At 44.1% G+C, this 27600-nt stretch overlaps 1 protein-coding gene across 1 annotated transcript in view; it reads right to left on the bottom strand.

Moving 5' to 3' along the window:
• Positions 1-27600, bottom strand: part of cep112 (centrosomal protein 112) — an 88586-nt gene that overhangs the window by 38441 nt on the left and 22545 nt on the right. The window contains exons 13-21 of the mRNA XM_088316460.1: positions 26316-26470; positions 25379-25508; positions 25124-25216; positions 24988-25047; positions 23726-23805; positions 16970-17105; positions 14403-14510; positions 8847-9029; positions 2497-2715 (exon numbers count right to left, since the gene is read on the bottom strand). Of these exons, the coding sequence (XP_088172586.1) occupies positions 2497-2715; positions 8847-9029; positions 14403-14510; positions 16970-17105; positions 23726-23805; positions 24988-25047; positions 25124-25216; positions 25379-25508; positions 26316-26470 (1164 nt within the window). The remainder of the gene's footprint in view (positions 1-2496; positions 2716-8846; positions 9030-14402; positions 14511-16969; positions 17106-23725; positions 23806-24987; positions 25048-25123; positions 25217-25378; positions 25509-26315; positions 26471-27600) is intronic.

Below are 27600 nucleotides of genomic sequence, written 5' to 3' on the forward strand. Positions count from 1 at the left end.
GGGTGAGTCACTCCCTCACCGCCACCGGGCCCGATGCCGCGGCGCGGAGCTCCGATTTGCGCGCGCTCACGTCAACAAACACTAATGCCGGCGTCGAAAATAACAACGGAGAACATCTCTTTCTCTTTGAAACAATGCCGTATGAATATCACGGCGGTCAAAGTTCAGACACATCAAAGCACGTCAGCGGTTAACCGCGATTAATCCGCCCACATCCTCAAACTTGAGCTGGTTCTCTCCCAAAATTGGATCCTTTTTCTCCGCTCTTTTGTCTTTTAAGTTGGTTTGTCAGCGCGAGGTGAATGTGGGCCCTCTTTGATCATCCTTTGGCCCGTGTTTCTCATCTTAATCCATGACCGAGGGTGTAATGTGATTTGGTGTATCTTGGAATGGCAGAGGACCGACCCGGTAAGTCAGCAGTGACGGGAGGAGGGGGGGGGCGGTGACGGGGTCGGCGGGGGTTGTAAAAGGAGTTCACGGTCATATTTTGCATCCAAGGCACATGATTCCGATTCTGAGTCGTCGCTCCCCACCCAAAAAAAAAAAAAATGACAGTTGGCCACGCGATACCTGCAAAGCGTTCTGAGGCTGCTCATATACATGTCGCATCGCATCACCTTTTTTAATCCATAAAAAGATGGAGTGGGCGAGAATAAAAATATATACATTGAAAAACGGGACTCGCTCGCATTAATTTAACCGCCGCTTTATTTTTTTTTTACCACACGATTTGCTATTTCATCTACAGTAGGTGTGGGCAAACTACGGCCCGGGGGCCACATGCGGCCCGTTAAACGTTTTAATCCGGCCCGCCGAATTTGAAAAAAATTAAATGAGTAAACCTTGTTCATGTTTTATTTTCTAAATACTGTCAAAGACATATACATTGTTGGAATACTTTTATTCACTTTCATTTAAAATTAAATTTTTTTTTTTTTCTCCGATGAGGTGAGGTTACCAAAACACTCCATCCATCTGCTCCTGGTCCGGCCCCCTCAGTCAAATTTTTAGAACCCATTGTGGCCCGCCAATCAAAAAGTTTGCCCACCCCTGATCTACAGGTACATATGAAATTATAAATATGGTTCAGTGTTGCTGTAAAACGAAATGACGGTATTTCTGTCCAATTTTGTCAGACTGACTCATTCTAGCATATAGAAGTTATACTCTACTTGGTGACAGGAGAGAAATATGTGTGTGCGTGGAGCGGAGAGGGGGGGGGGCGGGGCTTACAGCAACAGCCACGGGTTGGTGTGCATAAGAGAAAAAGAAAAGTTAGATAAGGAAGGTGGTGTGGGTGAGAGACGGGGGGGGGGGGAGTCGTAGCTTTACTGTATCCCAGAGATGAGGCGTCTTTATCAGGCACCGAGGTGGCTTCACAGGCCTGTCAATGGAGCGCGGAGATTGGAGGACACACACACACACACACCCCCACACACACACACCTGCAAAGATAAAGTTCAATGGCAATACCTAAAAAGCTCCTCCATACACACCTTCTCCTCTACCATCCCTCCGTATTTCTCCCGCTCAACTCAAAAGCAGAGAACTAGCTTTTTCTTATCTTCTCTGATATTCTGTTTCTCATTATTTTACTCCCAAAACACCCCCACCTCTGCCCCCCCCACCCCCTTCTTTTAAACGTCTTTGATGAGAATCCATTCATGGATTTAATGGATTTCTCTGGCCTTTTTTTCCTGGATCTGGGAGATGTGTTTGAAAAAAAAAAAAAAAAACTGGCCTGCACAGGCTGTGCTTGCAAGAGAAGAGCGGCGTGGACTGCCGAGGACAGCGTTTTTTGGTGTGCATCAAAAAGAATGAGACATTTTAAGCTTACCAAAAAGGGCCATGCAGTCAATATAGATCTGAGGCCTGGCTGACTTCAGTCCCATGTGGGAGCCAAAACAGGGTGCAACAAAGTAGCAAGTTTTCCCTCGCCGCTACCGAGTCAAACTTGGAGACGGATTAGAAAGTGAGGGAAGGAGGCGAGGGAGGGGGGGGGGATCGTGGGTAAAAGACGCTTGCTGATTTTTGTTCTTCTTTTTCAAGAAGCCCGCAACTCCACCAGCTTGTGAGTTAACGCCGCACATGGATGGTGTCTAATGAAAAACGGCTTTGATGGGTCCAATCGGGGCGGGGGGGGGGGGGCGCAATTAACGTCCGGCCAACCCCACCTTAAGGTCGCTTCCTGCTCGGGCAGCACGAGATTACGGCCAATTTCCCGGCCGTTCCACTCGCGGTAGTGCACGCTACAAAGGAAAAGGCTCCTCCTCACGTTTGAAGTTCACGAGCATTGAGTAAGAAAGCAAAAATGCACAGCTGCATTAGGCATCAAGGCGAAAAACTGGCGTCTCCGCTCCACGTCTGACCTCTCCAGCAATTCACGGAAATCGTGTCTTATGTTTCACAAGTGACTGTGAATGCGTCCGTTCTTGAGTTTATATATTATATATTACAAACTTGAGTATTTTTCAATATTGCCAAGCCGGTTTTTACCTTTTCGTCAGCCGTTTCCTTCTCCTGCTGGTGGCTTCTCTTCACGTCACGCAGGACGCGTTCCATGTCGGAGCGGAGCGTTTCTTTGTCCAGGTAAACCTTTTGCGTTTCCTCCTCCTGGAGCGCCGCCATCTCGGCCAGCTGTTGCTTGTGCTGGCCGCGGGCCACCTGGAGCTCCTCGCGCAAACACGACAACTGGGCCTCCAACTCCGAAATGGTCTGGGGAGATCACAGATGCAGGTGTTGTATTGTGGAACGAGAACAGATGTGTGTGTGGCTCTGGATATATTGATCTGATATGACCGGCCTCCGCTTTGTCATGTTTGAAGCCTTTTATTTTATTTTATGCAATTTTTATTTATTTATATTTATTTATTTATATATATATATATATTTATATATCTATATATATTTATATATATATATATATATATATATATATATAAATAAATAATGGCCGCCCACCACTCTTGACCTCACTCCCCCCCCCCTTTTTTTTTTTAACTGCTCGGCCTTGACTTTGCCCAGAAGAGCCCTTTAATAGCTGCCAGGGAGCGTCAACAATACAAAGCGGGAATGCTAAAGAGAGCCACGGAAAGGCCCGAAATAGCCCTGCACTTGACAGACGTAATTAAGTCCCTTCTCAACGCATTTGGAACGTGTCAAAACTTCAAAAGGACTTTTTACCTAAGCGGCATCACTTGGCTGGAATGATGGAGAGCGTTGCGGAGAAAACGAGGTCCTTAAAAAGCTAAATGTCTGATTGTTTGTTTAAATGATTCTTTTAAAATGGCTTCAGTCAGTCATTTGGGGATAATTAAATTACCCGACAGGTGTCAATTGTTATTTTTTGGGCCAGCAAAAAGTAATATAAACATAAAAGTTCAGTGTGTCCGAACCCTTAATGAGCATTTATTAAAAAAAAAAAAAAAAACGAAGAAAAAAAAAAAAAAACATGCTGAACTCTCGACTGGACACGACTCATTTCAAACGTATTCTTTAGCTTTCGATTTAACACGAGACTGTCGCTGTTCTGCTGTTTTCTTAGATATCGTTTCTACCGCCAATTCAATCGCGCCGCTCCATCTGGTGTTCACGCCTTGGCCACAAGGGGGCAGGATAAATCATAGGCTGCAGTATTATTCGTCATTATTTGCGGAGGATAAAGTTTATGTGTGAGTTTATAAAGTGCCATTTAATTGTTGTGTCACAAAATGTCGATGGCAAAGATAGACAAACTATTTGTAGCAAATTAATTTCTCCCTCTTCCACTGCTCGCTGGGTGGAAATCACTGAACTAGGTGATCTCCGGTTGCCATGGCAATGACACAGAGTGCATTCTCAGTATTATCAGCCTGGATCAAATAGATCTTAAAGCTATTATATGAATTTGCAGTGATGTCCGCACCCCCCCCCCTCCCCTTGTTTGCTCAGCCCTCCCCTTCCCGAAACCCCCTCACTCCAAGCTGGGGGCATCGCAGGACAACGCCATGCGAAGGCAATCACCCAGAACGAGTGCGAAGTCTGTCGTAAGCGACCACTGGAGAGAATCGAGGCGACTTCAAAGAACGTCCTTTTTCTTTTTTTCTGGGGGGGGGGGGGGCTTGTGTGCCACGGTCCTGATGCGCCAAAATAAATCCACTCATTAGAGCGCCGCAGCACTTGCACTGTGACACAAGCGTAAAACAGCATCAGAAATTCACACAGCATTTTCACACGGCGTCAGCGCTCAGCCTCTTTGTGGCCCGTTTACCCCTCCGAGGCCAAACAACTATTTCATCGGCGCCCTCCGGAGTCTGTAATGTAGAATTCTCATTAACAAATATGGATGAGACTGAAAAAAATAAATAAATAAATGAATAGATCGTGTGAGGATCATCCGGCTCACAGCCGTGACATTGGGAATGACGTGCATAGAAATAAATACAAGAGCTTTAAATGGCAGTGAGCGCCGTGCACGCGGGCCGACGGTGGCTGATGTCGAGCTTTGTGCGGGTGACAACGGCAGAGTTTCAAATGACATGCTAACCTCTATTCCGCAGTGCTGCGCGTAGTCTAAGAAACTCTGTGCTCATGAATATTGTTCGTTCAAAAAAAAAAAAAAAAAAATGCAGAGTAAATTAATTTATTTGTATTGAGCTAAACATGCATTGACTTATTTGGACCACTAGAGGCAGTAGCGTTTCAAGGAGAAAGAAGAAGAAGTAGAAAAAGAAGAAGTAGACGTAGAAGAAAAAATGTTGACATAATTGAAGAAGAACAAAAATGAAAAGGAAAAAACAAAACAAAAGAAGGCTTGAGTTCCTATCTCAGTAAGCGAGTGTTTTCGAAGACAGCGAACGTTGCGTTCACGTCGGCGTTTGTCCAATGTCGCAAATGTTCACGAAACGTTCGGCAACAGTTTTTGGGATTTTTTTTTTTTTTTTGTCGCAAGAAAAGTACAGGCCATTTGGCGAACATTTTCGACCTTGAACGAACCCTGACGTGAACATGCATTTTTTTTTCCGACCTTCGCCCCTCAGTCGGGTTAGAAAAGCTTTCCGTGAACATACGCCTTGCTTAAAAAAACGTTCGAAAGTACGTGCAAAAGCATTTGTGCAAAAAAACAGGTAGCGCTACAGATGACTTTGTACACGATTATGTCATAAAAAAATGAACGACTCTGCCTCGGCGTGAACGAGATTAATCCGAATAATATATGAAAACGTTAATATTACATATGCGACTCATCAATGTTGTCAATCAAAGCCAGACCACGTGGCTCAATCGCGTACTGGCCGAGTTTCCGCTTTGAAGCACACATGATGACTTCCTTCCTTTCGGTTGTTCTAAATCGGAATCAATAGCGCCGAGATGACATGTCGTCATTTAAATGGTGATCAAACGCGCACAGGCAATTTCAGCGAGACGTTTGTCCAACTGCGGCAAATCGCTACCTTGACGAGCCGAGATCTGAGAGGCCAGTCATATAGTCGATGCCAATAAAATTGAAATAAAATAAAAAATCACGTCGAGCTTGTTCCCGCCTTTGTCGTCTTAATCACGTTCGCGCGATTGAAAAGCTTTGAAAAAATGACAACGTCCTCGTTTCTTCCAAGGAAAGCTCTCAGAAGACTCCCACTCGATGCTGTTTGATGACTGCATGGCGCATATTTTGAGGAGAAATCATTATTCAAGACATCCTTTGAGTGGAAAACTGAAAAAATGACAAGTTTGTTAAGAAAAAAGATTTTATTTATTTTTTTCCAATTTGGGTCTACGTCTCACAATGTGGTTTCCGATCAGCTTTTATTTTTTTTTAAAATCCAAAAATGCTTTTAATTTAAAGATTAATTTAATTTTGACATTTGTTCCTTAAATATATTACACACGTTTTAAGAGAATTGTGCAAAAACCGAGAGCTGTGTCAAATCTGTTTTCACCATTTTTGCATTGCTAAAACAGGCTGATGCACTTCCCTCCGAAAAAAAACTTCCTTTGGATAGTCTGCTGTTGGAGCCACTTTAGAGCGCCTCATTGTCAACCACGAGTACTCGCACAACACAGAGAGAAGGCATAAGAGCTAGAAGGGCGCCATTTATTTTATTTATTTATTTTTTTAAGTCTGACTTGACAGCCAGTAAGTGAGCATGGTGCTTCACGCTGGCGTGGCCGCTTTAGAGCGCCTCATTGTCGACCACGAGTGCACGCATAACACAGAGAGAAGGTAGTGGAGGAAGAAGGGTTGAACTTTAGAAAAATTTTTTTTTTTTGAAATTCTGACTTGACAGCCGGTGCTTCACGCTGGCGAGACCGCATTAGAGCGCCTCATTGTCAGCCGCGAGTGAGTGAATGACATGGCGAGAACCAGTGAAGGGTTAAAAAAAATGAAATAAAAAAATAGTGTAAGACAACAGGGGGGGGGGGGGGGGGGGGGTGAAGCATCAGGATGACGACGTGTCCCCGCATGACTTCCCCGGCGGACTCCTCTGGTGTCACCACCGGCATCTCACAGGCAAATGTCACGAGTGCTTTTTACGAGAATAAGTGGGAGTCGGTCATCCTCCGAGCGCGCGAGTGACATGTGACGCCACTTCAAGCTGGCACCTGTTCTTCACTCCCCTCCCTCAGGACACAGATGACGACGCCTGATTTGTCTTGTTCTCTTTCTTGCGGCAACGGGTTGCACGATTAGCTGCGAATGTTTAATTCAAATGGGCATGATAACGTCTGAGGTCAAGTTTGGCTTGGCTTGCAACCAGCACAGAAGCTGTTGTTTCTTCCATTCCATTAAAATAATATAGAATAATAAGAATAATTAAAAAAAAAAAAAGAAAACACTAAAACGCACCAAGTCCATGCGGTGCTCACGCAGGTCTTTATCTTAATACCTGTGTGACAAAAGCTCGAGGCGTGGGTGAAATCTTTTCACTTGCTGCATATTGCATGCGTGTTACTCATCACTTAAGCGATAGCAAGGATACTTCACGTCGTCATTCACGTCGTATTTAATTGTCTTATGTGCTCATGATTTGCACATCACAGCAATGCTGTTTAAAATAAATAAATAAATAAATGAACAGAAGCCAACAATCTGAAGCGGCAGGTTCATTTGATTACAACAAGAATGTATTTGCCGTGGCATATTGCTATCATTGTTAATTATTTTTTTTTTTTTAAATAAAAATAATCTAATCGGGCAAGTAAACCGAATTCATTGTATTTCACTTTTTTTTTTTTTTTACCGGGTGAACAAAGGCGTTTTTTTCTTTTTTTTTGCGATCAGGTGGCAGATTTTTCTCGACAAGTTGCCTTGAAAAAAAAAAAAAAAAAAAAAAAGTTAATCTTTTATACATGTTGTGGCTAACTTCAGATTCGCCAAACAGCGGAGTCAATTTTGCTCATTTTTAAGAAGCTCACAGTCCTGTCCTTTAGCTATGCGAGGCCTGAATGAAAACCGGCCATCTTTGTCACTCGGCTGGCATCGGATCGCTCGACATTGCACCCCGATGAGATGAGATGAGATGAGAGGTTGTTTGTTTTGTCCTGAAATCGCAGATGACAACACCGTGCCATTTGGACGCAATATTTTTTATCTCATCACGCTACTGAAAAGCCCCCCAAAAAACAACGGCTACGAAATGAGCCAAGAGACAATGGAGACAATGGCAATCCGAAGACCCAAACATCACAAGGCAAAAACAACCAACATATCTACAAAGAGAAGGCAAACATTTTTTTGTTATCATTCTGCTCAGAAAACTATCTTGCGAAAACATTATTGAGAGGCGCAAACATTTCGCTGAATTACATGGATTGACTTACAAAAGAACACCTGTCGGAACATCTTTTTTTTTTTTTGGCTAAAAGCGTATAAACCGCCCAAAAAACAAAACAAAACAAAACAAAAAAAAAATTATAACCGCCCAAATAACAAAACAAAAAAAAGAAAAAAATTATAAACCGCCCAAAAAAAAAAATGCGTATAAACCGCCCAAAAAAATTATAAACTGCTCAAAAAAACAAACGAAAAAAAACGGATAAACCGCCCCCAAAAAAATGCGTATAAACCGCCCCAAAAAATTATAAACTGCTCAAAAAAACAAACGAAAAAAAAAAAACGGATAAACCGCCCCAAAAAAAAAAATGCGTATAAACCGCCCCAAAAAATTATAAACTGCTCAAAAAAATGGATAAACCGCCCAAAAAAAAAAAAAAAGCCTCTATCACGTCCAATGTGGCGTGGCGGTTCCTCAAATGGCTTCCCACAGAGCGCAAAGCTAGCCTCAGCTCAAGAGCGGGCAAAGATGGCCAAAAGGCAAAAAACATACAAAATGAAATCAAAATCATGATCTCACTTCTCACAGGTGCTCGTTAATATGTTGCCTGATCGATCAAACAAAAAGAGTATAAGAAGCTTCACCCGACAAAATTGCTCTTCAGCACTTGATGGGGAAAAAAAAAAACATCTAAAATTTATCAAACACCCGTTTTCACATTTCTCCAGACAAAACCGCAAAATAACAACGATAAAAGTCATTCGAAAAACATTTCAATGAACTCCAAAGTCCCGGTCGACTGATTCCCGTCACTTTCATTTGTCTTGATTAAAAAAAAAAATAAATTTAAAAAAAAAAAGTCTTGATTGCGTTAATTGACACTACCTTTGCCGTCGTTAGCGTCGCCCGAATGTTTCCGAATGGCGCTCCACAAACATTGAAGCACGTTTGAATTTCTTCAGCGGAATATCAATAGCAAGCGTTTGCGACCCGCTGAGCTTTTGAAACGGCAGGAAAACGAGGATCATACGAAACGCCGGTCCGCAGGAGAGCGGGCGGGTCAGCGTGCGTGGATCAGTGGAGACCCCCTACCTGGCCATGGCGCTTCCTCCACTCCTGGGTGTGTTGCTGGTGCGCGTGCAGGGCGGCCCTGGCGTGGCTCTCCAGGTTGCTCACCTCCCGCTGGCGCTCCTGGACAAGGCTGTCCTTTTCGGCGCAATGCTGCTGTTGCAGGCGCGTCCTCTCTTGCTCGTGCTGCACGCGCCGCTCAGCCATCTGATTGGACAAGCGGGCAAAGAAAGACTTCATCAGCCAACACAAACTCGGCAAACCCTGTCGTCATGACAACTTGTCCGTCCGTCCGCTTGCGTGGACCGCGACCCGCCTCGCGCTCCACTTTTCACACGTCCAAAAAGTTTCCCCGGCGTCTTGGCGCTGTCGTCATGAGGTGGCGTGTTTACATCTGGCTAGCTGCCTCCGCCCTCTCACCTCGCCCGTCCCTAAACGTGCCATTCGCCCCCCCCCCCCCTCTCCTCCGCCTTCTTCTGTGATCGGCATATAAAAGAACATCTCGCTTGGGTTGCGTCTAAAAGCTGGCAGGGGTTAGCCATCTGGCTGCAGCGACAAACCGATGCCCCCATGCTAAGCGTCTGACAGCATGTGAAAATGGGCTTATGAGCACTCCGAATGCTCTTTGGGAAAGACGCGAGGGAACGCCGCAAACTTGACTCGAGATAACGCAAGACTTGGCTCGGTTAATCCGTCCGTTCCAACCGAACCGGCGGTCGAGTAACCAGCTAGCGAGGATAGTCACGTACAGTAGCGTCCAGAACGCGAGCGATAATCACTTCCCCCTCTTTTTTTTTTTTTTTATGGGATGCAAAGCCACCATTTCTCACAGATTAGGCATGCTGGCGGCTCAAGATCAAGTTTGCATCCCATCACAGCTGAGAGCAAAGTCACCTGCTGAGAGGTGAGTCTTGCCAGTAGCCATGCAGCCTTTCCCAGGCTCTTCTCTGTTCTCAGAATCCCCCCCCCCCCAGCGTGCCGAGCCGGAGACTTGGAAGGACAGCGAGGGGCCTTTTCGCTTCCTCGCTTTGAAGCTAACCCCCCCCCCCCGGCGCATTGTGTTCGCCGGGGCCGTGCAGAGATCCAGCGTCTCTACGCCCGCCCGGTGCCGGGTCTATCCCTAAACCGAGCTGCGGACTTTGCGTGGCTATTCAGAGCAGGTGATGAATGAGCGGCTATCTCCAGGAAGCCGGATTCCGTCCTCACTCTTGAGGAGACCACCACAATGGTCACTTTATTTTAGTAGCCCAAAAAAAAAAAAAAAAAAATCGAGCCTGCAGCTTTCTGGGCCGCTTTGTTATGTGGATTCTCAAAAGGCTTTTGGGGAGAATTCTAGAAAGTGATTTAATCCCTTGGGATCAGTTACCAATGTGACGGACAAACACGGGAAGAAAATGCAATGAGAGCCGAAAGTGTTGACGGAGTGGCAAAGTCGCAACAAATCGATACGAATCAAATCCGCCGACGGACGGACGGACGGACGAATACATGAGCGGGCAAATTCGTTGACAACTCCTCAGCAGGGTGTGCGGAAGCAGAAAGTGGCGGAGGACATCCTTGGCTTACTGCGCCTGTCAAGTGTGGCTGGCCCGACAGGAATGTGCAGAAAAGAAGAAAAGGATCGGGATGAAGAAAGTGGCGAGAAAGATCCATTGTAAGAAAAAGCCAAGGGGGAAAAAGACGGGCGGGAGATGACAGAAAGCCGACCCAGCAAGGCGCCCGGCTGTGACATCACACGCTACCAGCATGCAGCGCAGCCAAGGATGCCGCCATTCTTAAAGGAGCCGACGTGACGCTCCGGAGGGAAGGTAGAGTCGGTTACGGCACAGCTTGGTGCCAAAGATGCCGAGCCGTTCGGGTGTTAGTGCACAGCACGACTCCTGTCAGCCTGCTTTGACATGGAGCGCTGCGCGGGACCGGGAGGTGAGCCCGGCGGGGGCGGGCTGAAATGTTTGGGAAGAAGGACGGCGTGGAGGACAATAAAGCAGATGCCCTTGTATTTTGGGATTTTTAAAAAAATTTTTTGGGGGGGCGAGTGGCCCCTCAACTGACGCACATCAAAGTGTGCAAATTGCGTCCACGCACTTGCAAGACCCCAAACGAACAACTCGAGGAGGCCCCCGACGACCGCTTCCCTCCACGATAAAAGGTCAACCCGAATTAACGTCAAACGGCGCGGCGTCGCGCCGGAGTCGAGGGGGGCGGCGCTAGGCCGCGTCGCCGTGACGCACAGCCGACCGAACAATCCCTTCATAGAAAGTTGTCGTTTTCAAAGCACGGCCGCGGCCGCTCTTGAAGAAACGTCTTTGTGGAGGTCTCAATGAACCGACTTGATCGCTCCGATGTCGTGAGAGTCAACTCTCTGGGATGTTGAGAGCGCAACTTTTGCATGAGGGTACGTTTTGACGAGGGGGGGGGGGTCGTTGCATTCCACGTACAGACAATCTGCATAAACGCCTGAGGACACTCATTTGCATCGCAAGCAGGAAGCACCACGCAAACCAACTGCTTGTCCAGTCGATTTGTGTGGAGTTTGCATGTTAGCAGCAGTGAAGACTCTAAATTCTCCGTAGGTTGTTAAATTTTTGGGTTTATTCACCGCCCTCCACGATTAATATTCAATTGAATTCCTTTTTTATAGCAGACGCATACTCTCGCAGAGAAAATTAGTAGAAGAAATGGTTCAGCAAAGACCCCAGTCCCCAGACCTCAACCCCATTGAAAAGATCCGGCTCGCTGTATTCTCCCGTCTTGTCGAACATTGTAGGAGAAGATTAGGTCCGCTTGTACAAAGCAGTAACATCATCGAGGGGGGAGGAGAGGCTAAGAATTGTGTCACACGGGATTGGTCGTATATTTAGAAAAGAGACGGAATGGATTAGTAGCCAAAAAAAGCTTTGTAATCAGGGGTGCCAATAATTAAGAAGCTGGAGAAGGATGCGAGTCACGCAAAGTAACATTTTACCTCCTGAGCAGTGCTTCCTGTTCCACGACGACGCCAGATCATACCGACGTTCAATCGGCAAAACTCCGCCCGATTTTTCTTATTTTGCCTAATCGGCCAAAATAATTGGCTCGCCGATTAATCGGTCGGGCCTTACCCCGATTTCCAACGTTTACACGTGATAATGAAACATTTGGCTTTTAAATGTTAACTGTGCTCGCCATCGCGATGACGTGAAAATAATATTTGAAGTTGCTCCCGGTTTGAGTTAGTGCGACTTTCCGCCCGCGGCATCCACATCCAGAATGATAAACATCGTTAATTGAAGACCTCCCGAGAGCTGGCTTGAAAACGTGAACATTGTTATCTTTCTAAAAAGGCTGAATTGCTCTTTGAGTTTAGAATAAGTCTCGATTCCGACGACGCCGATGACAGCGTCCCGTGAATAATCCACATACGGTGCGTATGTTTCCTCATTTGCCTTTAATCAGCGCAATCGTGTCACGCGCATTCATTCGTCACGCAGACAGGCCCCCCCTTCATCCGTGTATGTTTTTTTTATCTTTTTGACAAAAGGCTCGCTGACGTGCTGCTAACCCGCCGTCGCCTCCTGTCAACGGCACCCGCAGCACTCGGGAATATTTGCCACTTTGATTTCCCTCACGAGACAGGCTTCATCGTCCCGACGAGCGGGAACGCAAAGTTGGCATTCAAAGCGGTGCTAAAACTACACAATTGCTTCAGTTGCGCAGCGCTCTGAATATGTTTCGTTCCATAAATAAACACAAATCCGTTTGAAGGTTCTAAGTGCCGTTTTGGCGACGCGGCGGCGAAATGTTGAAGCGCGTAATGAATCGGTGTCGTCAACGAGGATTGTGAAAGAAAGTGTCTGCGGATGGTAAACGCCAACGTGACTGCTCGCATGCTGTGGCCATTTGGTTTCAAAAGACACAATAAAAGCTTCCTATTATTTAAAACCGGGGTGGAGAATCAACGAGCCATTTGATGCGGCCAGCCTTGCTTTCGAAAAACAAATAAAAGCCCGGAGCGAGTCTTACATAAAGTCTATAAACATTTCTCCCGCAAATGCTGGAAAGATAGAATAACAACGAAGGGCTGTTTGATGGTTGCGTCATCGTTTTCGTGCCATCCGTGTGGTCCTCAGATGACTTGAGAAAAACTCAAATGACCTCCGAGAGCACAAAAAAACGGGCGCTAATTGTGATTTGAAGGACGTTGCACGGCAATCAAAGGCTAGACGATTTCAGAAATGGCAAATTACACGGTGTGATTGCTTTTATCGCAAGGCAGAAGGTTCAATTCTGCACTCTTTGAAGAAAGCAAATCATGCTAAAGGTTCTTGGGCGTTAGCATGTCCTCGCCGTGGACGGCGCTGCGAGGAGATAGCGGTGACCTGACGTCTGACTATTCCTAAATCGTTTAGTTGACTTTTAGATGATTTTTTTTTTTTTTTTGCTTTGCTTTGCCAAAAAAAAAAAAGACTTAAAAAATTAATTGCTACTCCGAATGATCATTTTCTGTGAAACTAAACATATAAAAAAAATGTACACAAGCACATAGTGACTTAAAAAAAATAAAAATAAAATAAATATATTGGCACTCCGAATGATGGTTTTCTATCAAACATATTTTTTTTTTTCACACAAGGAGGTAGCTTCCTCTCATTGAAGTCAATTTAGCCTAACGCTAATGAATAGCGCAAAAAGCCATTGACGGGTGAACCCAGAGCATCGGCGTCATGCCGCAACAAGTTCCGCAACCGATATTCGAACGGCAACGATGACGCGACAAACGTAAAAATCACAGGCGTATATTGTTTATCCCCTGCGAAAAACTTGTGGTCTCCATGTGCCGTATTGCCGTACGTCTGTATTTACGTGCTCCAATTTTTATACGAAACGCCCCCCCCCCCCCCCCAAAAAAACAAAAATTCAGGATAGAATTTGGGAATCATGGATTATTTTCGATTGACTATTTTCATTATGCAAAAACACAAGAACCAAAGAACTCAGCCATCAAAATGCCTAAGGAGATTTCCAGGAAATTAGGCTTTAATTTGGAAGTCTGAAGAAAACCTTGTGACAAAAACTGAAAATAATTCAGCCATTTATTTATTTTTGCAGTAAAGCGCGTGCGACATGAGACAATGATTTCAACGTCATGGCCTGTTGTCATGTTAAAGCACAACGAAGCCAGACTCAAGTTGAGATGTGTTTCCAAAGAATAATTGCTTATTGCGTGTTCTCCACAGATAACATCCAAAGCTGCAGCTTAATTGAATCCACGACTCGGTAAAAAAGATGTCATCCTATCAGCCGGCAACATTTAAATGACTCGCGAAAAACGCTTTCTCCGCCTCCAATCGGAGAGGACAGATGCGGCGAAAAGGTCACGGCGCATCTGCGACGCAGATTACCTCAAATATGCGCTCGGGCTGTTTGCGTGTCGCTTATCATGAGAAATTCATCAGATTGGGGGGGAGGAGGTGAGAGGGGGTGTGTGTGGGGGGAGGAGTCACCGGGGCGAGTGGAAATGAAAGCGAGATGAAATGCTTTCCAGCGGCCGGTTGAAGTTCAAAAGCAAAAAAAAAAAAAAAAAAAAAAAAAAAAACAGACCTGCTGCTCGTAGTTTTGTCTGAGGGCGTCGAGTTGCAGCGAGAACTCCTTGGATTGATTTTCACGGAGACACTTGGAGTGCTGCAGGTCCTCCTCCACCTTCTCCATCTGCGGCACACAAACATCTTGAAAACAACAAATTTGCACACAGGAAAAAACAAAAAAACAAAAAAAAAAACCGGGACTTATCATGAATTTGAGTAATTAATTATGAAATACTCAAAGCGATTTCTGTATGTGGGTCATATCGCGCGTGAGTGGAGCTCTGGATGTGTGAAATCTTTTTGGACTGATCCAGAATAAAGAAAAAAAAAATCCAAAGCTTCCTTTGGAATCATTCACACAACACAAAATTTAAAATCTATTTCTTTTATTTATTTTTATTATTATATAATTATTATTTTTATTTATCTACGAAAACATTTTCCCAGCATCGAAATGAAATAGTCGGCAACATTCCAAAAGTGGAGGAAAGAAAGTCTTTGTGGAATATTGCGAGATACCAAGAGCTGGCCATCTTGAATTTTTGGAGAGAAGATATTGGGACACGTGCAAATGTTACAAAACGGGGAAAAAATATCAAATAAATAATAATAATTAATTCTCTTTACGATGTATTTTCATGACTATTTTTGCTGAGGGCAGAAAAATGAATTGATTCCATTTTGGAATGAGGCAATAACATGACTAAATGTGGAAAAACTGAAGCACATTACCGGAAGAAAAATCGAAGTGGTCGTCTTAAAGGGGAAGTCAACACCCCCTAAAAAATCCTTGCAATAAAATGTTCTCCGCAACGTCACACGTCGAAACACGGCATTTTCGTTAAGATTGCCCATGTGGAATATGAGTTAAGCAGCAAAATCCGCCTGTTGGTCGCCATCTTGGTGGGCGGCCATTTTGTCACTTCTGTCGACTGAAAATAACATCACAGTTGCTCGATGCTCAGGCGACGGCCAATCACGGCTCACCTGTTTCCTGAAGCTGAGCCAAAATCAAAACGGATGAATTTCACTGCTCAACGCGTGAAGGCGCTTAGAACATTTTGAGCAGTCGACTTCCCCTTTAAATACACAAAGTGTAATTATTTTTTTTGTTTTATATTTAGTTTCACCGTGAACTTCAACTGGGAGTGGCAACAAAAGACTTTTTTTTTTTTTTTTTTTTTTTTAAATCTATCTGCCAAATTGTCACCACTTAAAAATAATGCATATCAGGTCACTCACAGTTCACCGGTGTTCTTAATTAAGAAGATTTCATCGTCGTGCCAAATCACTAAACGTCACTTGCATGGATTGTTGAACAAAGCTTCATGTATTGTTGTAATTGTGTGATCATTTTCGGACCAATTAAGAGTGATTAGATAATTTCCCGCGGCACAATTGATGATCTCACTAATTGACGGTGTTTGGGTAAGCTTCAAATCTGCATTTTGTTTGACCAAAACAAAAAAATTGCAAAAAAAAAACAACGTTCGCTCATTTGTGTTGAAATAGACGGATTTAAAATGTTGAAAAATAAATAAAGAGATAAATGAGACAAAAAGCTTTGGGAGTTTCTCAAAGCTGAGTCCGTGGGAGAAATTTTGCCTGAATGACGTTTGGAAGGCTGACAGCGAGGCACTGATTAGCGCGGCTGACGTTAGAAGTGCGGACCTGTTCTCCGTCGACAAACGCGGCTCGCTCTGACACACCCACTGACTGTGAGAAAGTGGCAAGCGCGCAACAATCACGCTGAAAGTTCATGAGTTGAATTTCAAAAGCACAATCTCGACAATGACGTCATTCGCAAGGTGCGTGTTTGTTATTGTGGTGGATTGCCGAGAGCCGTTTTAAATTCTCATATTTGTTGTGTTCCGCCTTTTTGTAGCACTGCTGCCCGTGTTTCAAAAGGGATGTTGGATTTTTTTTTTTTTCATCCAATCAGATTTCAGCATCTACATGTTGCCATGTCAACTGTAATCTGCCAGAGCAAGTGTTGCGATTTTTACATGTAAATTTAATAATAAGCATCTTTTGTGAGTATGACGTAAAAAAATTTCATTAAAAAAAAAAAAAAGTTGCATTTAATTTACTGTTATTTGGTCAAGTGGATGCACAAAATAAACTCCTGATTTTATTGAATCCAAAACTTTTTTCAGCGTATTTGCATAAACGGCAACATAAAAAAAAACTAGCTGAGCGCGGCTAAAATATGACGGCCGCCTCAATATGACGCATTAAAATTGTAACGAATATTGTGGCGGGTACAAACGAGCGCAAGGCAAAACAAAAAAGTCGATAAAATGGAGAAAAAGGAGGGAGAAGAGAATTCCAGAGCAGCCAGCGTGGCGCCCTCGTACATCTGCGGTCAGGCTGCGCTTTTGCAAGCGTGTGTCGGTTCAAGCCTTTCGAACAGCCGCCTTCACAACAGGGGAGGATCCATGGGACGGCATTTGCGGCGGCACGGAGGATGTGCGCGAATGTGGGAGCGAACGTAATGAGGAACAGGTGCACTGATTGCGTTGCGCTTTTTTTTTTTTTTTTTTTTAAATCGACATCATGCATCCGTCTGCTCTAGAGTCGGACCTGGAGCTTGAGTTGGGCGTCGGCCTTCTCGGAGCTGAGCTTCACCTGCCTCCTGAACTGCTCCAGCGCCGCGTCGGCTTGTTGGAGGCGCACCCTGTGGCTCTCTCGGCTTCGGTCCAGTTGGCGCTCCGTGTCTCTGTCGACAAAAGACATGCAAGAGGTCAACAACGAGAGCCTCGGAAAGAAAATGGGCGAAAGTTGTCCGAATGAATTACTACCCAACGACTGTAAATTGAGTGATAGCAATATACAAATAATTTATGGATTCATTGAAAAAAAATAAAAATATTAAGATCCTTCCATCCAAATGTTCTCTCCCTCCCTCTCTCTCTCTCTCTGTCTCCCTCTCTCTGTCTCTCACTTCTCTCTCTCTCTCTCTCTCTCTCTCTCTCTCTCTCTCCCTCCTTCCCTCTCGCTCTCTCCCTCTCTCTCTCTCTCTCTCTCTCTCTCTCTGTCTCTCACTTCTCTCTCTCTCTCTCCCTCTCTCTGTCTCTCACTTCTCTCTCTCTCTCTCTCTCTCTCTCTCCCTCCTTCCCTCTCGCTCTCTCCCTCTCTCTCTCTCTCTCTCTCTCTCTCTCTCTCTCTCTCTCTCTCTCTCTCTCTCTCTCTCTCCCTCCTTCCCTCTCTCTCTCTCCCTCTCTCTCTCTCTCTCCCTCTCTCTCTCTCTCTCGCTCTCAAAATAAGTTTCAGAGTATATTCCTCCCCAACACCTGTGTGCACACACAACTCAGATTTCGCACTGCTATTGCTGGCAGACGTCAGGTCATATAGTTTGCGCGGCGAGACGACTGACAGGCATAGTGAGAGCTGTCAGTGCCAAAGCAGCAGCCTGCAACACGCAATCCAACAGCGGCGAGCAGCTGTCAGGTCTTCAGGTGGGCTGGGAAGGGTGCGCGGGTGCGCGCGCGCCGGGGTGGCTGCACCGAGCTCATGGTTATTTTTTAATATACATTTTTTTTTCATAATGCAGCGAAGAGAATCGTCTTTCTCCGAGATCTCAAGTTGTTTACCGTCAGGGGTGCATCTCTCCAATAAAAGACGATTTGAAACGCGTCTTGATTCATTTGGAACGATACGACGGGCATCTGATTCAAATTGTCTTGTAGCACCATGACGATTCATCACCACTCGTCACCTTCAATTGTATGTTGGTTTCAAACATGTTTAAGAATTGCATTCTTCATTTGCTTCTGTGGTGAGGTGAGTCGTCTTGAACGAAAATAACGTTTGGTGCTTGATCAGAATTAGAAATGCAGTGGAAAAGTCACCCCTTATTTCCTTTCCTTCAAATTAATATTCTGAATGTGAATGATTCATTTCTCCCTTAAGATTGAAAATGGAGAATACATTTTTCGGGTTGGCGGATGTTACTTCAAACCAATTAAAAAAATAAAAATAAAAAAAAATTAAAAAAAAACACAAAGGGGGCGAGGGAGCACTCAGATACTGTCCTGCACACTAATCTGTGTTTAACAGACAATCAAGTGTGTGTGTGTGTGTGTGTGTGTACTGGTCATAAAGGAGGGAGAACATAAAAAGAAATGAGGGAAGAGGATTTAAAAAAGAATATGTAAGCCTTCGCGTCTCTTTATAGAGTTCTGTCTCTTTGTAATTTTGGTCTCTCTCATGTCGGACATCAAACGACAAAGAAATTGTTTTGTTCCCCCCCCCCCCCCCCCAACTTCCCTTTCCCAATTTTGTGTACTCTGTAATTATTAATCAGTCTCAATGCATGTGCTGCCTCGCGGTTTCAAGCAGGCACAAAGAATACACAACGAGATTACGGCGGGAGAAGAAAAGCGACGCGGTTGCCGATAAATTCGAAAACGGTCTTCGCCGACGAGCGAGCGCCACCAACTTGACTGACAAGTCGGCTCGCCGAATGACTAGCGTGGAGCCGGCTAAGGCCAGCCTTTACCTCGCTCGGCTACGCCGAGGACATTCGCCCGCGGCCGACTTCAAAACCGTGTGACACACTCGAACATATTATCCGCCAAAGCTGAAGAGTCCGTGACCACACGGAAGCGACAGCCATTCCTGGGAAAATAACTGTATTCCGCTGGGAGTGTGTTTGTGTGCGTGTGGTCATAAGGGTGGTAGACAGCGCGTCACCGTCAATAACAGAGCAACGCGGGCCAGATGACAGGACAGAGAGAGAGAAAAAAAAAAAATGAGTTGGGGAGGCCTGGCAGCGAGAGGAAGAAGAGCGAGCGTGCCAGCGCCACGGCGGCCGCTTTGCCTTGAAATGGAGCCCTGGTCAGGAAAAAGTGCAAGGGAAGGAGACTCAAATTAAAGACGAGCCGTCGCTAAAGAGGAAGTCTTGTCATCCTCAAAATTCTCAATGGCAGGTTTAGGAGGCGGGAGGGGTTGAAGGAGAAAGCGGCGGGTGAAGCGAGCATGGCAGACAGGGAGGTGGATGGCGCGGGGATTCGGGCATTTTCGGAATGGAGGCGACTACGCGAAACATGCAAGCTATATATAAAGCGGCGTATGTCGTGGTTGGGTAGTTGATTCGGTTTTTCCAACCGGAAACTAAAATGACACACGCCTAAAACTGCGACAATTTACTTCAACTTCAGGACACGACTAGAGTGCCCAAAATGGCGACCGGCCTCAGCTCATCAACCCAATCTGCTGGGTCCAAATAATGGACGCAAAATTGAGGGAAAGTAACACAGTCTGCAAAAAACTGAAGGAAATTTTTTTTTTTTTTATTGCGCACAAAAGTTTAAATGTGTTTGTTAATAAAGCTGTATTGTAAAAAAAAAAAAAAAAAAAATTAATTTATTTATTTGTATAATTTTTTTTTACGGTATATGCTTTGTTGTAAATTTTAACGTTCCCGTTTAAGTCCCCAAACAATTACAAGTTGTATTTTTCTTTTTTTTTTACGAGGCAATGTAATGAAAATGAAAAAAAAAATGAAAAAGTTTGGTGACTCAACAAACTTCAATAAGTTGGTCAAAAGTTTTGCTCATGTAAAAAAAATTGGCTTTCACACATTTTCGACTAACAAATACGATTTTACAGACACTTGGATTGACTGAAAGATACGGAAAGCAATTTTTGAGGCGAGCGACTTGCTAGCTTTGTTGTACTAACATTGTTGCCATAAATGTCAGTAATTTATTTTTTGAAGCTTTTCCAACTCCAATTAACATTTTAGCCACGAAAATACAGTTTATTTTTTTTTCAGTGTTTTCTGGCTTTTTTGGACTAAATCTGATCAAACGCGCAAAGCCAATGAAACGAATGCCAAGAACCTGAACCGATCCATTTCAAAGAAACACTGCATTGAATATGTTTATTTATTTTGTTGAATTAAGTTAATTCAGTTTACACGCCGTCTCAGTGGTATGACATGATGCAACATCATGTCATCCCGCCGACACGCCGCCAGTGGCCAGCCTTTTCGATGGTTTGCCGAAGCCGAACGGGACCCGTCGGAACGCGGGGCTTTCATTCAAAGGGCGACTTTTAGGAGGGCATAAATCGCCTTGCGCTCTTTTTCTTGTCACTTGGACTCATTTGGGAGGAAGACTTTTATGACTTTGAACAAGCTGTGATGTGGGCGGAGCTTCACATGTAAGCAATGACACACACCAGACAAGAAAGCGTTCCTAAATATGAATGCCTCACACACGCATCTGCGTCTGTGAACTCATCCAAATGGAATGATAACGAATCCGCAGACTCTTCAAAGGGGCCTGGGATAGAAAAAAAAGAGGGGGAAAAAAAAAAAAGAGGCAGAGCATGAAGAGAGAGAAAATACAAAACTGAAATATTCAGCGTCCTCTGTAGAAGAAAATAAAGCAGGCTTGCTTTTCATCCACATCCCAGAGAAAGCGAAAAAAAATGAGCGAGCGCACAAGAACGCCAGGGAGAAAATAAGAACGACGCGCTGTCACAAAGGAGAGAAGCATTCAAGCGGGACGCACACGCGTGTTCGGGGCCATGTCGACATCCACACCTGCAAACAACAAATAAAAACGTGGAACTGTTTTTTGTTTGGCTTTTGATGAGCTCCCAAGAAAGTGAAAACTGAAAGTGACTCATGTGAACAAAGGATGGGCGAGTACCCATAAAAAGTATCGGTATCGGAACTACCGATACCAGTCGCCGATACTTGTGACTGGAGCCCTCTTGTGGCCGTTGGTAGAAACGATATTAGATGAATCGGACGACACGTTGGAACCTGCAGCTCAAGCGGCCACAAATGTTTTTTGTCAGGTGTTCGTATCGAATTCACGTTGAACCCGCCTCCAAATGAGACCTTTCCGTAGCAGTTTCCACGGGAGCGAAACATTGAGCCGAGTGAGGCATTTTAGCAGTTCAATGGCTGATAGGCTGATTTTTTTAAAAAGTTTTTTAAAAGTTTTTTTGATTATTTTTTTTAATTAATTAATTTTTTTAACGCTACATAACCTGAAAATAAGGTCATATTTGAGGATTAATAAAAAAATTATAAAAAAAAAATGGACAAAGCATGCTCATGCACAACAACAGGTTTCGATGAAATCATTTAAATTTGAGCCACGCCCATCAAGTGAAGACAAACTGCATTTTAATCTGATAATTTAAAATAAATAAATAACAAATTCATTCTTTACATATTCATTGCAGCGTTTATTTTGACGTTTGAATAAAATTTAAAGATGAAGTGGCCTTTTTTTTTTTTAACTCATTTACTACCATTGACGGCTAAAGACGTCAAAGATCCATTTTTTTTTTTTTTTTTTTTTTACTCGGCTGAAAGGTAAATAATTTTTGGGGACTTTTGGAGGCTCTAAACAGCCAGTTTTTGTGAGTTGAGCTAAAACGCATCACACCAAGATGTTCTCAATTTTCCCCTCTCACGCCGTGTTGATATTTCAATAAAATATCAGGAACATCTCCATAAGAGCTAATACAATCTAGGAAAAGCAAATAAAACATTGAAAAAATGATTACACTCTCCACCTTGACATCAGTTTGTCATGCTTGCTGTTGTTGCCATAGCAACATGAAGCAAAAAAAAACTAACTCAAATGCTTGCAGCAGAGCTAATTTGCATGGCAGCGCCAGGTGATTTTTTTTTTTCTTTTTAATAACAGAAGCAAACACTTGGCGTCGACTCTGAGAAGTGAGGAAAGGAATGCTAAGAACCAAAAGCGTACCGATATAAAAGAAGTCCACACAATACGAAGAATAATCGCCATCGTGTGTACGTCGCTTGCCTCGCCAAGCAGCTCCGCTTGTTTCATTGTATCTCATGTCTTTCCATCTTTCCACACACGCGCAAGCTGCGACTTTGAAGTCCTTCTGGATCGCCTTTAAAAGGCCTCTCGCTGTTGCCGCGGCAGCAGGCAGGTAGCGAGCACACATCGGATTGAAGCGAGCGTGGCCGGCCGCTTAATTAGACAGCGGCCTTGACGGGCCACTTTCTCTCCGCTTAACGACCAAACCAGGCAGCGACTTGACTCCTCGCTGATGCTAATAGCGAGCATCATTACGGCGCCGCTGGAGGCGTCTGCTGCGTTTAAAGTCTTTTGTTGCCGGGCGGATTCTCGACAAGCGCAAACAATAAGCATCAAATGTCCCCCTTGTGATTTTCACGCTGAATTAAAAAGGAAAATAAAAGGCACCAAGACTGGACAACTCGAGTTGCAGAACGGGGGCATTCTGCTGTCGTTCCACTCAACAAATCCGTAATATGCTTGTGAAGTTCCGGAACTTCGAGTTCCGCTTTGTATTGAGAGTGCTGTCGGCAACGCGGGGGAATGATGTGCTATTGTGCGGCGAAAAAGCAGACAGGCGCTGAAGGGCGCACCAACGAGGCTTTAGAGGATGCAAGCGGCCCAAAAATGTTTCGAGGGCACGTCGGGCTTGTATATGCGATCCATGCAGTTGAATCATGAGAATTGTTTTGGATCGTAATCTATATTGCATTGCTGAAATAAAGCAGCCTTATTTTGGATGGTTTGATATGAAACTCATTCGATAGGGCGCACTTTTCAGACTTCAGACATTTTAGAAAGCATCAAATGGGAGAAGTTCAGCGGCTTGCCTTGCTCACCACCTCCAATTCGAAACAATTCTTAGCGATTTGCCCCCCCCCCCCAAAAAAAACAAACCCTGTGGATTCAATACAAAAAATAAAACAAATAAACTGTGGATTCAGTACAAAAAAATAAATAAATAAAATAAATAAATAAATAAACTGTGGATTCAGTACAAAAAAAATAAAAAAAATAAAATAAAATAAATAAATAAACTGTGGATTCAGTACAAAAAAAAGATAAAATAAATTAAAATAAATAAACTGTGGATTCAGTACAAAAAAAATAAAATAAAATAAACTGTGGATTCAGTACTTAAAAAAAAAAAAAAAAAAAAGGGTCCTGGTCGAGACACATTTTTCCGCTTACGGAAAACGAGCAGTCTTCTGACTTTATTGCTTCCATAAACACTTACCTTCCCAAACAGAATGAATATTTTAATCCCATTGCGAACCAAAACAGCAGCACCTTGCAAGCTATGCATGGTGTATTTATTATTTTTCGTAAATAGTGCGGTGGCCGAGAAAGGTCAGAAGAATTGCAAAAGCCGCAACACAACGGAAGTGAGCCAAACTCCCCGCGGGGATGAGAAGTAAAACTGTCATTTATTTACATCGTGCTTTTCAAAGTATGGTCGCGTCTTCAAAAGACCTTTGCGACCTTTCCCGGCCCCCGTATATACGTGCCGATGCGAGACTGTGATTTTATTTTTACACACCTGAGTGCATCTTCTAGTTTGTCAATCTTCTTCTTGGCCTGTGTCCTCTCGTTCTCCGCCTCATTGTGCAGCGCCGCAACCTGACAAGAGAGCAAAACGTCAAAAGAAAGGTAAGGTGAGTTTGAAGTGCCTTGAAACAGGACGCACGTGAGCTCGCCGCAATCAAAAGGAGCATTTGAGCCCGGGCCTCGGACTGTGCATATGGCTGCCATATGAGGTCGCTTTTCACGTGCGCGTGCATCGCACTGGCCATGTGGTCACTGTGCAAACGACGTAAAAGGTTGCGAGCTTGTGGCCTTGACTAGTGCAGAAATCATCAACACGACATGACTGGCTTTCATCTTGAGAGCGTTCAATTAAGTTCCGCTTGAATTAAGTGTGCAGGGGGCTGCTAAGTTCTTGCAGGTGTATCAGCCAATGGGAAGGAGTGTGTTGCTCCCCCCCCCCCCACACACACACACACATTGGACTTTGAAGATGACCCAGGTGCAGTCCAGTCTTTAAACCTGATCTTGAACTAAAATCCAAAAGTCTGGTCCAGCTCAGCTCATTAACAAAAAGGCCACTTTATGAGCGCTTTGAAGAGCGTTTCTTTCGTTCTGTCGGGAAAAGAAATGAGGCGCAGGCCAAAATGACGCATTGTGTTCAAATTCTTAAATAAATGGTATACTTTTTTTTTTTTCAAAAGACGACGCCCCCTAACCAGCTTCGCTACTGCACCATCAAATTTCTGCTCATGCGACAAATTATTGAGCGCTATTTTACTGCTTAGTGGTAATTTTGTTTGTTTACCAGCATTGTCTCGAGCACATTTGTTGCATTGTCACACTTTTTGCTACTGCTGCGTGATTATTTGTCATCGCTATTCTAAGGTACTTTTTCCTTTCCTTTTTTTTTTTTAATTTTTTAATTTATATATATATTTTTTTATTATATGTGATACGTATTATTTGTTTATTGCTCCTACAGAACGAGAGAGGAGAGTTTTGTTCTTTAGAAATGTCTTTTTTGTTCTCAAGTAACATTCCACAAGGTGACTTTCTACAAACTTTGTTTTCTTTTAAGACGTGGACTCAAATATCGCTTTCAGGACCTTCATACCAGTTAATCAACTTTGATTTAATAAGAACAGACATGAGGTAGCCCCCCCCCGCCCCCCCCCAAAAAAATAAGGAACGTGACTCCAGACTTTGATCTCCACTGGCGCAGGGTCGTCTTTTTCCAGATTTGCTCAAGTGGACTTTTCATCCAACAGCACGCACCTTTTTGTCATAGCTGATCTGCAAGTCTTCTTTTTGCTCCTGGAACTTCACTTCCTGATCCTGAACAGAGGCAGCGGAGAGCGTGACACACAACGACCAATCCCGAACGTCGTCGCGCACCGCTTCGGTCTCTTACCCTCACTTGCGTTTGTCGCTGATGCTCACTGACCACCAGCTGCTGTTTGAGCTGAGCGATAGTTTTCTCAAAGTCCGACATCACCTCTGAGGCCTGCAAGAGAAAAAAAAAAAAAAAAGTTTTCGATTTTTCTACTCATTATTTTAAGGGGGGGGGGGGGGGGGCGGGGCAAAAGGGAAATCCTACTCAATGACGGTGAAATTTAAGAGACGTTTGCCGCCGAGATTTTAAAAGGCACAATTTTAGCGGCGTTACCTTAGCCGCTGACAGCGCGTGCTCCTGATATAAATGGTTGACGTCGGCCTCGTGGTTGGCTCTGAACTTCTGCAAGGTCTCCTCAAATAAAACGCTCTGCTCGTCCTTCTCTTTCTGGACGGCCGTTATTCTGTAAGCACGCTCGCATTAGCACAACTTGACACTCAATCAACAAAAGCTTGCAAGGATCTTTTTTGTACGCGATTAATCTTCAATTACAATTTATAGATTAGTGAGGGACCGACATGCTTTTTTTCGGGGCCGACACCGATATTTGAAGCCGCTATTCAATCGTTTAAAATGGTGTCAAAATCAAAAGGCAAACAGGCAGCTTACTGCTGATTGGCTGCGACCCACTGCACAAGGAAACCAATCAGATGGTGCTGTGGGCGGGCCAATCTGCTTCTGCAGGCAGGGCCACCAGCACGGCAGAGAGAGAGAGAGAGAAGTGAGCTGCAGCGAGCCAAAATTAACCAGCTTTTAATGTTCGGTCTTGAAAGTGTAAAAAAAAAAAAAAAAAAAAAGCCTGATCCTGATAATCGGCTAAATGCCAAATATCGTCCCAGATAATCGGCCCGGTCGATAATCGGTCCATCACTAGTATTGATTTTGAACTTGAGGCTATCCCAGGTGATTTTGGGAGAGAAGTGGTGTACACCCTGGACTGGTTGCCAGGCAACAAGCATTCACACTATGGACTCTTAAGCGCCACATAAGGAGCCATTCGATCTTCAAACTGGCCTACTGAGCTTTTACTTTATCTTAATAATATTTGCTTTAATAACCCAAAATGTTTTTTTTTATTCTACAATGGGTTAACTTGAATGGCTACTTTTATGTATTTATTTTTTTTTTTTCCCAAATATTTTTTGTAATATATGTTAATGAAATCCTTTTTTTAAAAATAAATCTCTTTTTATGGCCAACGTCTCCAAACCTTCTGTTGGCCTCTTGCAGTTGGGCGGTGACGGCCGCAAGGTGGTTCTCCAACTGGGCCTTCTCCCGCATGGCCTTCTGAAGCGACGCGTCGCTCTTCTCCACTTGGGCACGTTGCTCTTTGGCTTGCCGCTCCAGCTCGTGCACCGTTTGTACCTATGGACCACACGCACACACAGACACAGGAAAAGAAAATAAGGCGCACAAGATCCACTTGATATATTCTCAAGTCTGTCAGCTGGTGCATGCTAGCTGTTTAGGAGCAAGTCTGAACTTGTGGCGAGGTCGACTTCAAATAAACTCTTCTCGCACTGATTTTCGTCCAAGATATGTGAGTCATCAAAAGCAAAAAAAAAAAAAAAAAAGAAAAAACATCTTCACTACACAAACTGTGCCAAAGGTCGATGCAGCACTGCGGCATGCAGCATGGGAAAGATCTTATCATGTGAAAGTGTCTTAGAAGACTTTTTTTTTTTTTTTTACTCCGCTGTAAACGAAAAAGAAAAAAAAAAAGAAAAAAAAAAAACCTGACTGGAGCAGTTTGTGAAGTATCGAGCCTTCTGCGCTTTGGAGCCGTGACTTGAAGCGTTTTTTATTTAAAATAGCAGCCTCGCTTCAACTGCTGGGGGTTAGAAAACTATTTTGGGGACACGCTTGCAGCATACGAGCGGCGCGGACAACTTTGAGGACGCTCGTCAACATTGCATCTTATGTCACGTTTCAAGTCCCTGCTTGGATGCTGACTCCACATTCCAACAGCATTTTATTGTACACATTTACGATTTTTGACGATTTTTTTTTTTTTCATATCACACAAATTGATAACACCCAAATTTATCAAGAAATTTAATATTTCATACAGATATGAATAACATTACAAGCTGAAAAAAAATGAAGAATCCAAATTTGAATTGGCCTTGACAAGTCTTCAATCAATTTGTATACAATGCCTATATTTTTATTTATTTATTTTTTTTGGGCGCGTGTGTGCGTGGGGGTGTGTTTGTGTGTGTGTGTTAGCAATGCAGCGGGACAAGAAAGAGGCCTGTGTTGTGTTGCCACGTGCTGACACTTTGGCGGCAGATGAGAAGAAGCACCTGCCCCAGCCCCAGCCCGGGCTGCACGCCACACCTGGACGCGCTCAGGCCGAGCTAAATTACTTGGCTAATAAGGTGTTCCCCGTGTCAATTACTAGGTGCCAACTACAGGCTCCATAAGCCGCGTATTGACTTTTTCTGCCCTTTAAAGACTCAAAAGTGAAGCCTTTGAAGATATTAAAAAAAAAA

This window comes from Idiotropiscis lumnitzeri, chromosome 15 (assembly GCF_059441095.1).
Source record: "Idiotropiscis lumnitzeri isolate Australia: NSW breed Sydney's pygmy pipehorse chromosome 15, RoL_Ilum_1.0, whole genome shotgun sequence".
Lineage (NCBI taxonomy): Eukaryota > Metazoa > Chordata > Actinopteri > Syngnathiformes > Syngnathidae > Idiotropiscis > Idiotropiscis lumnitzeri.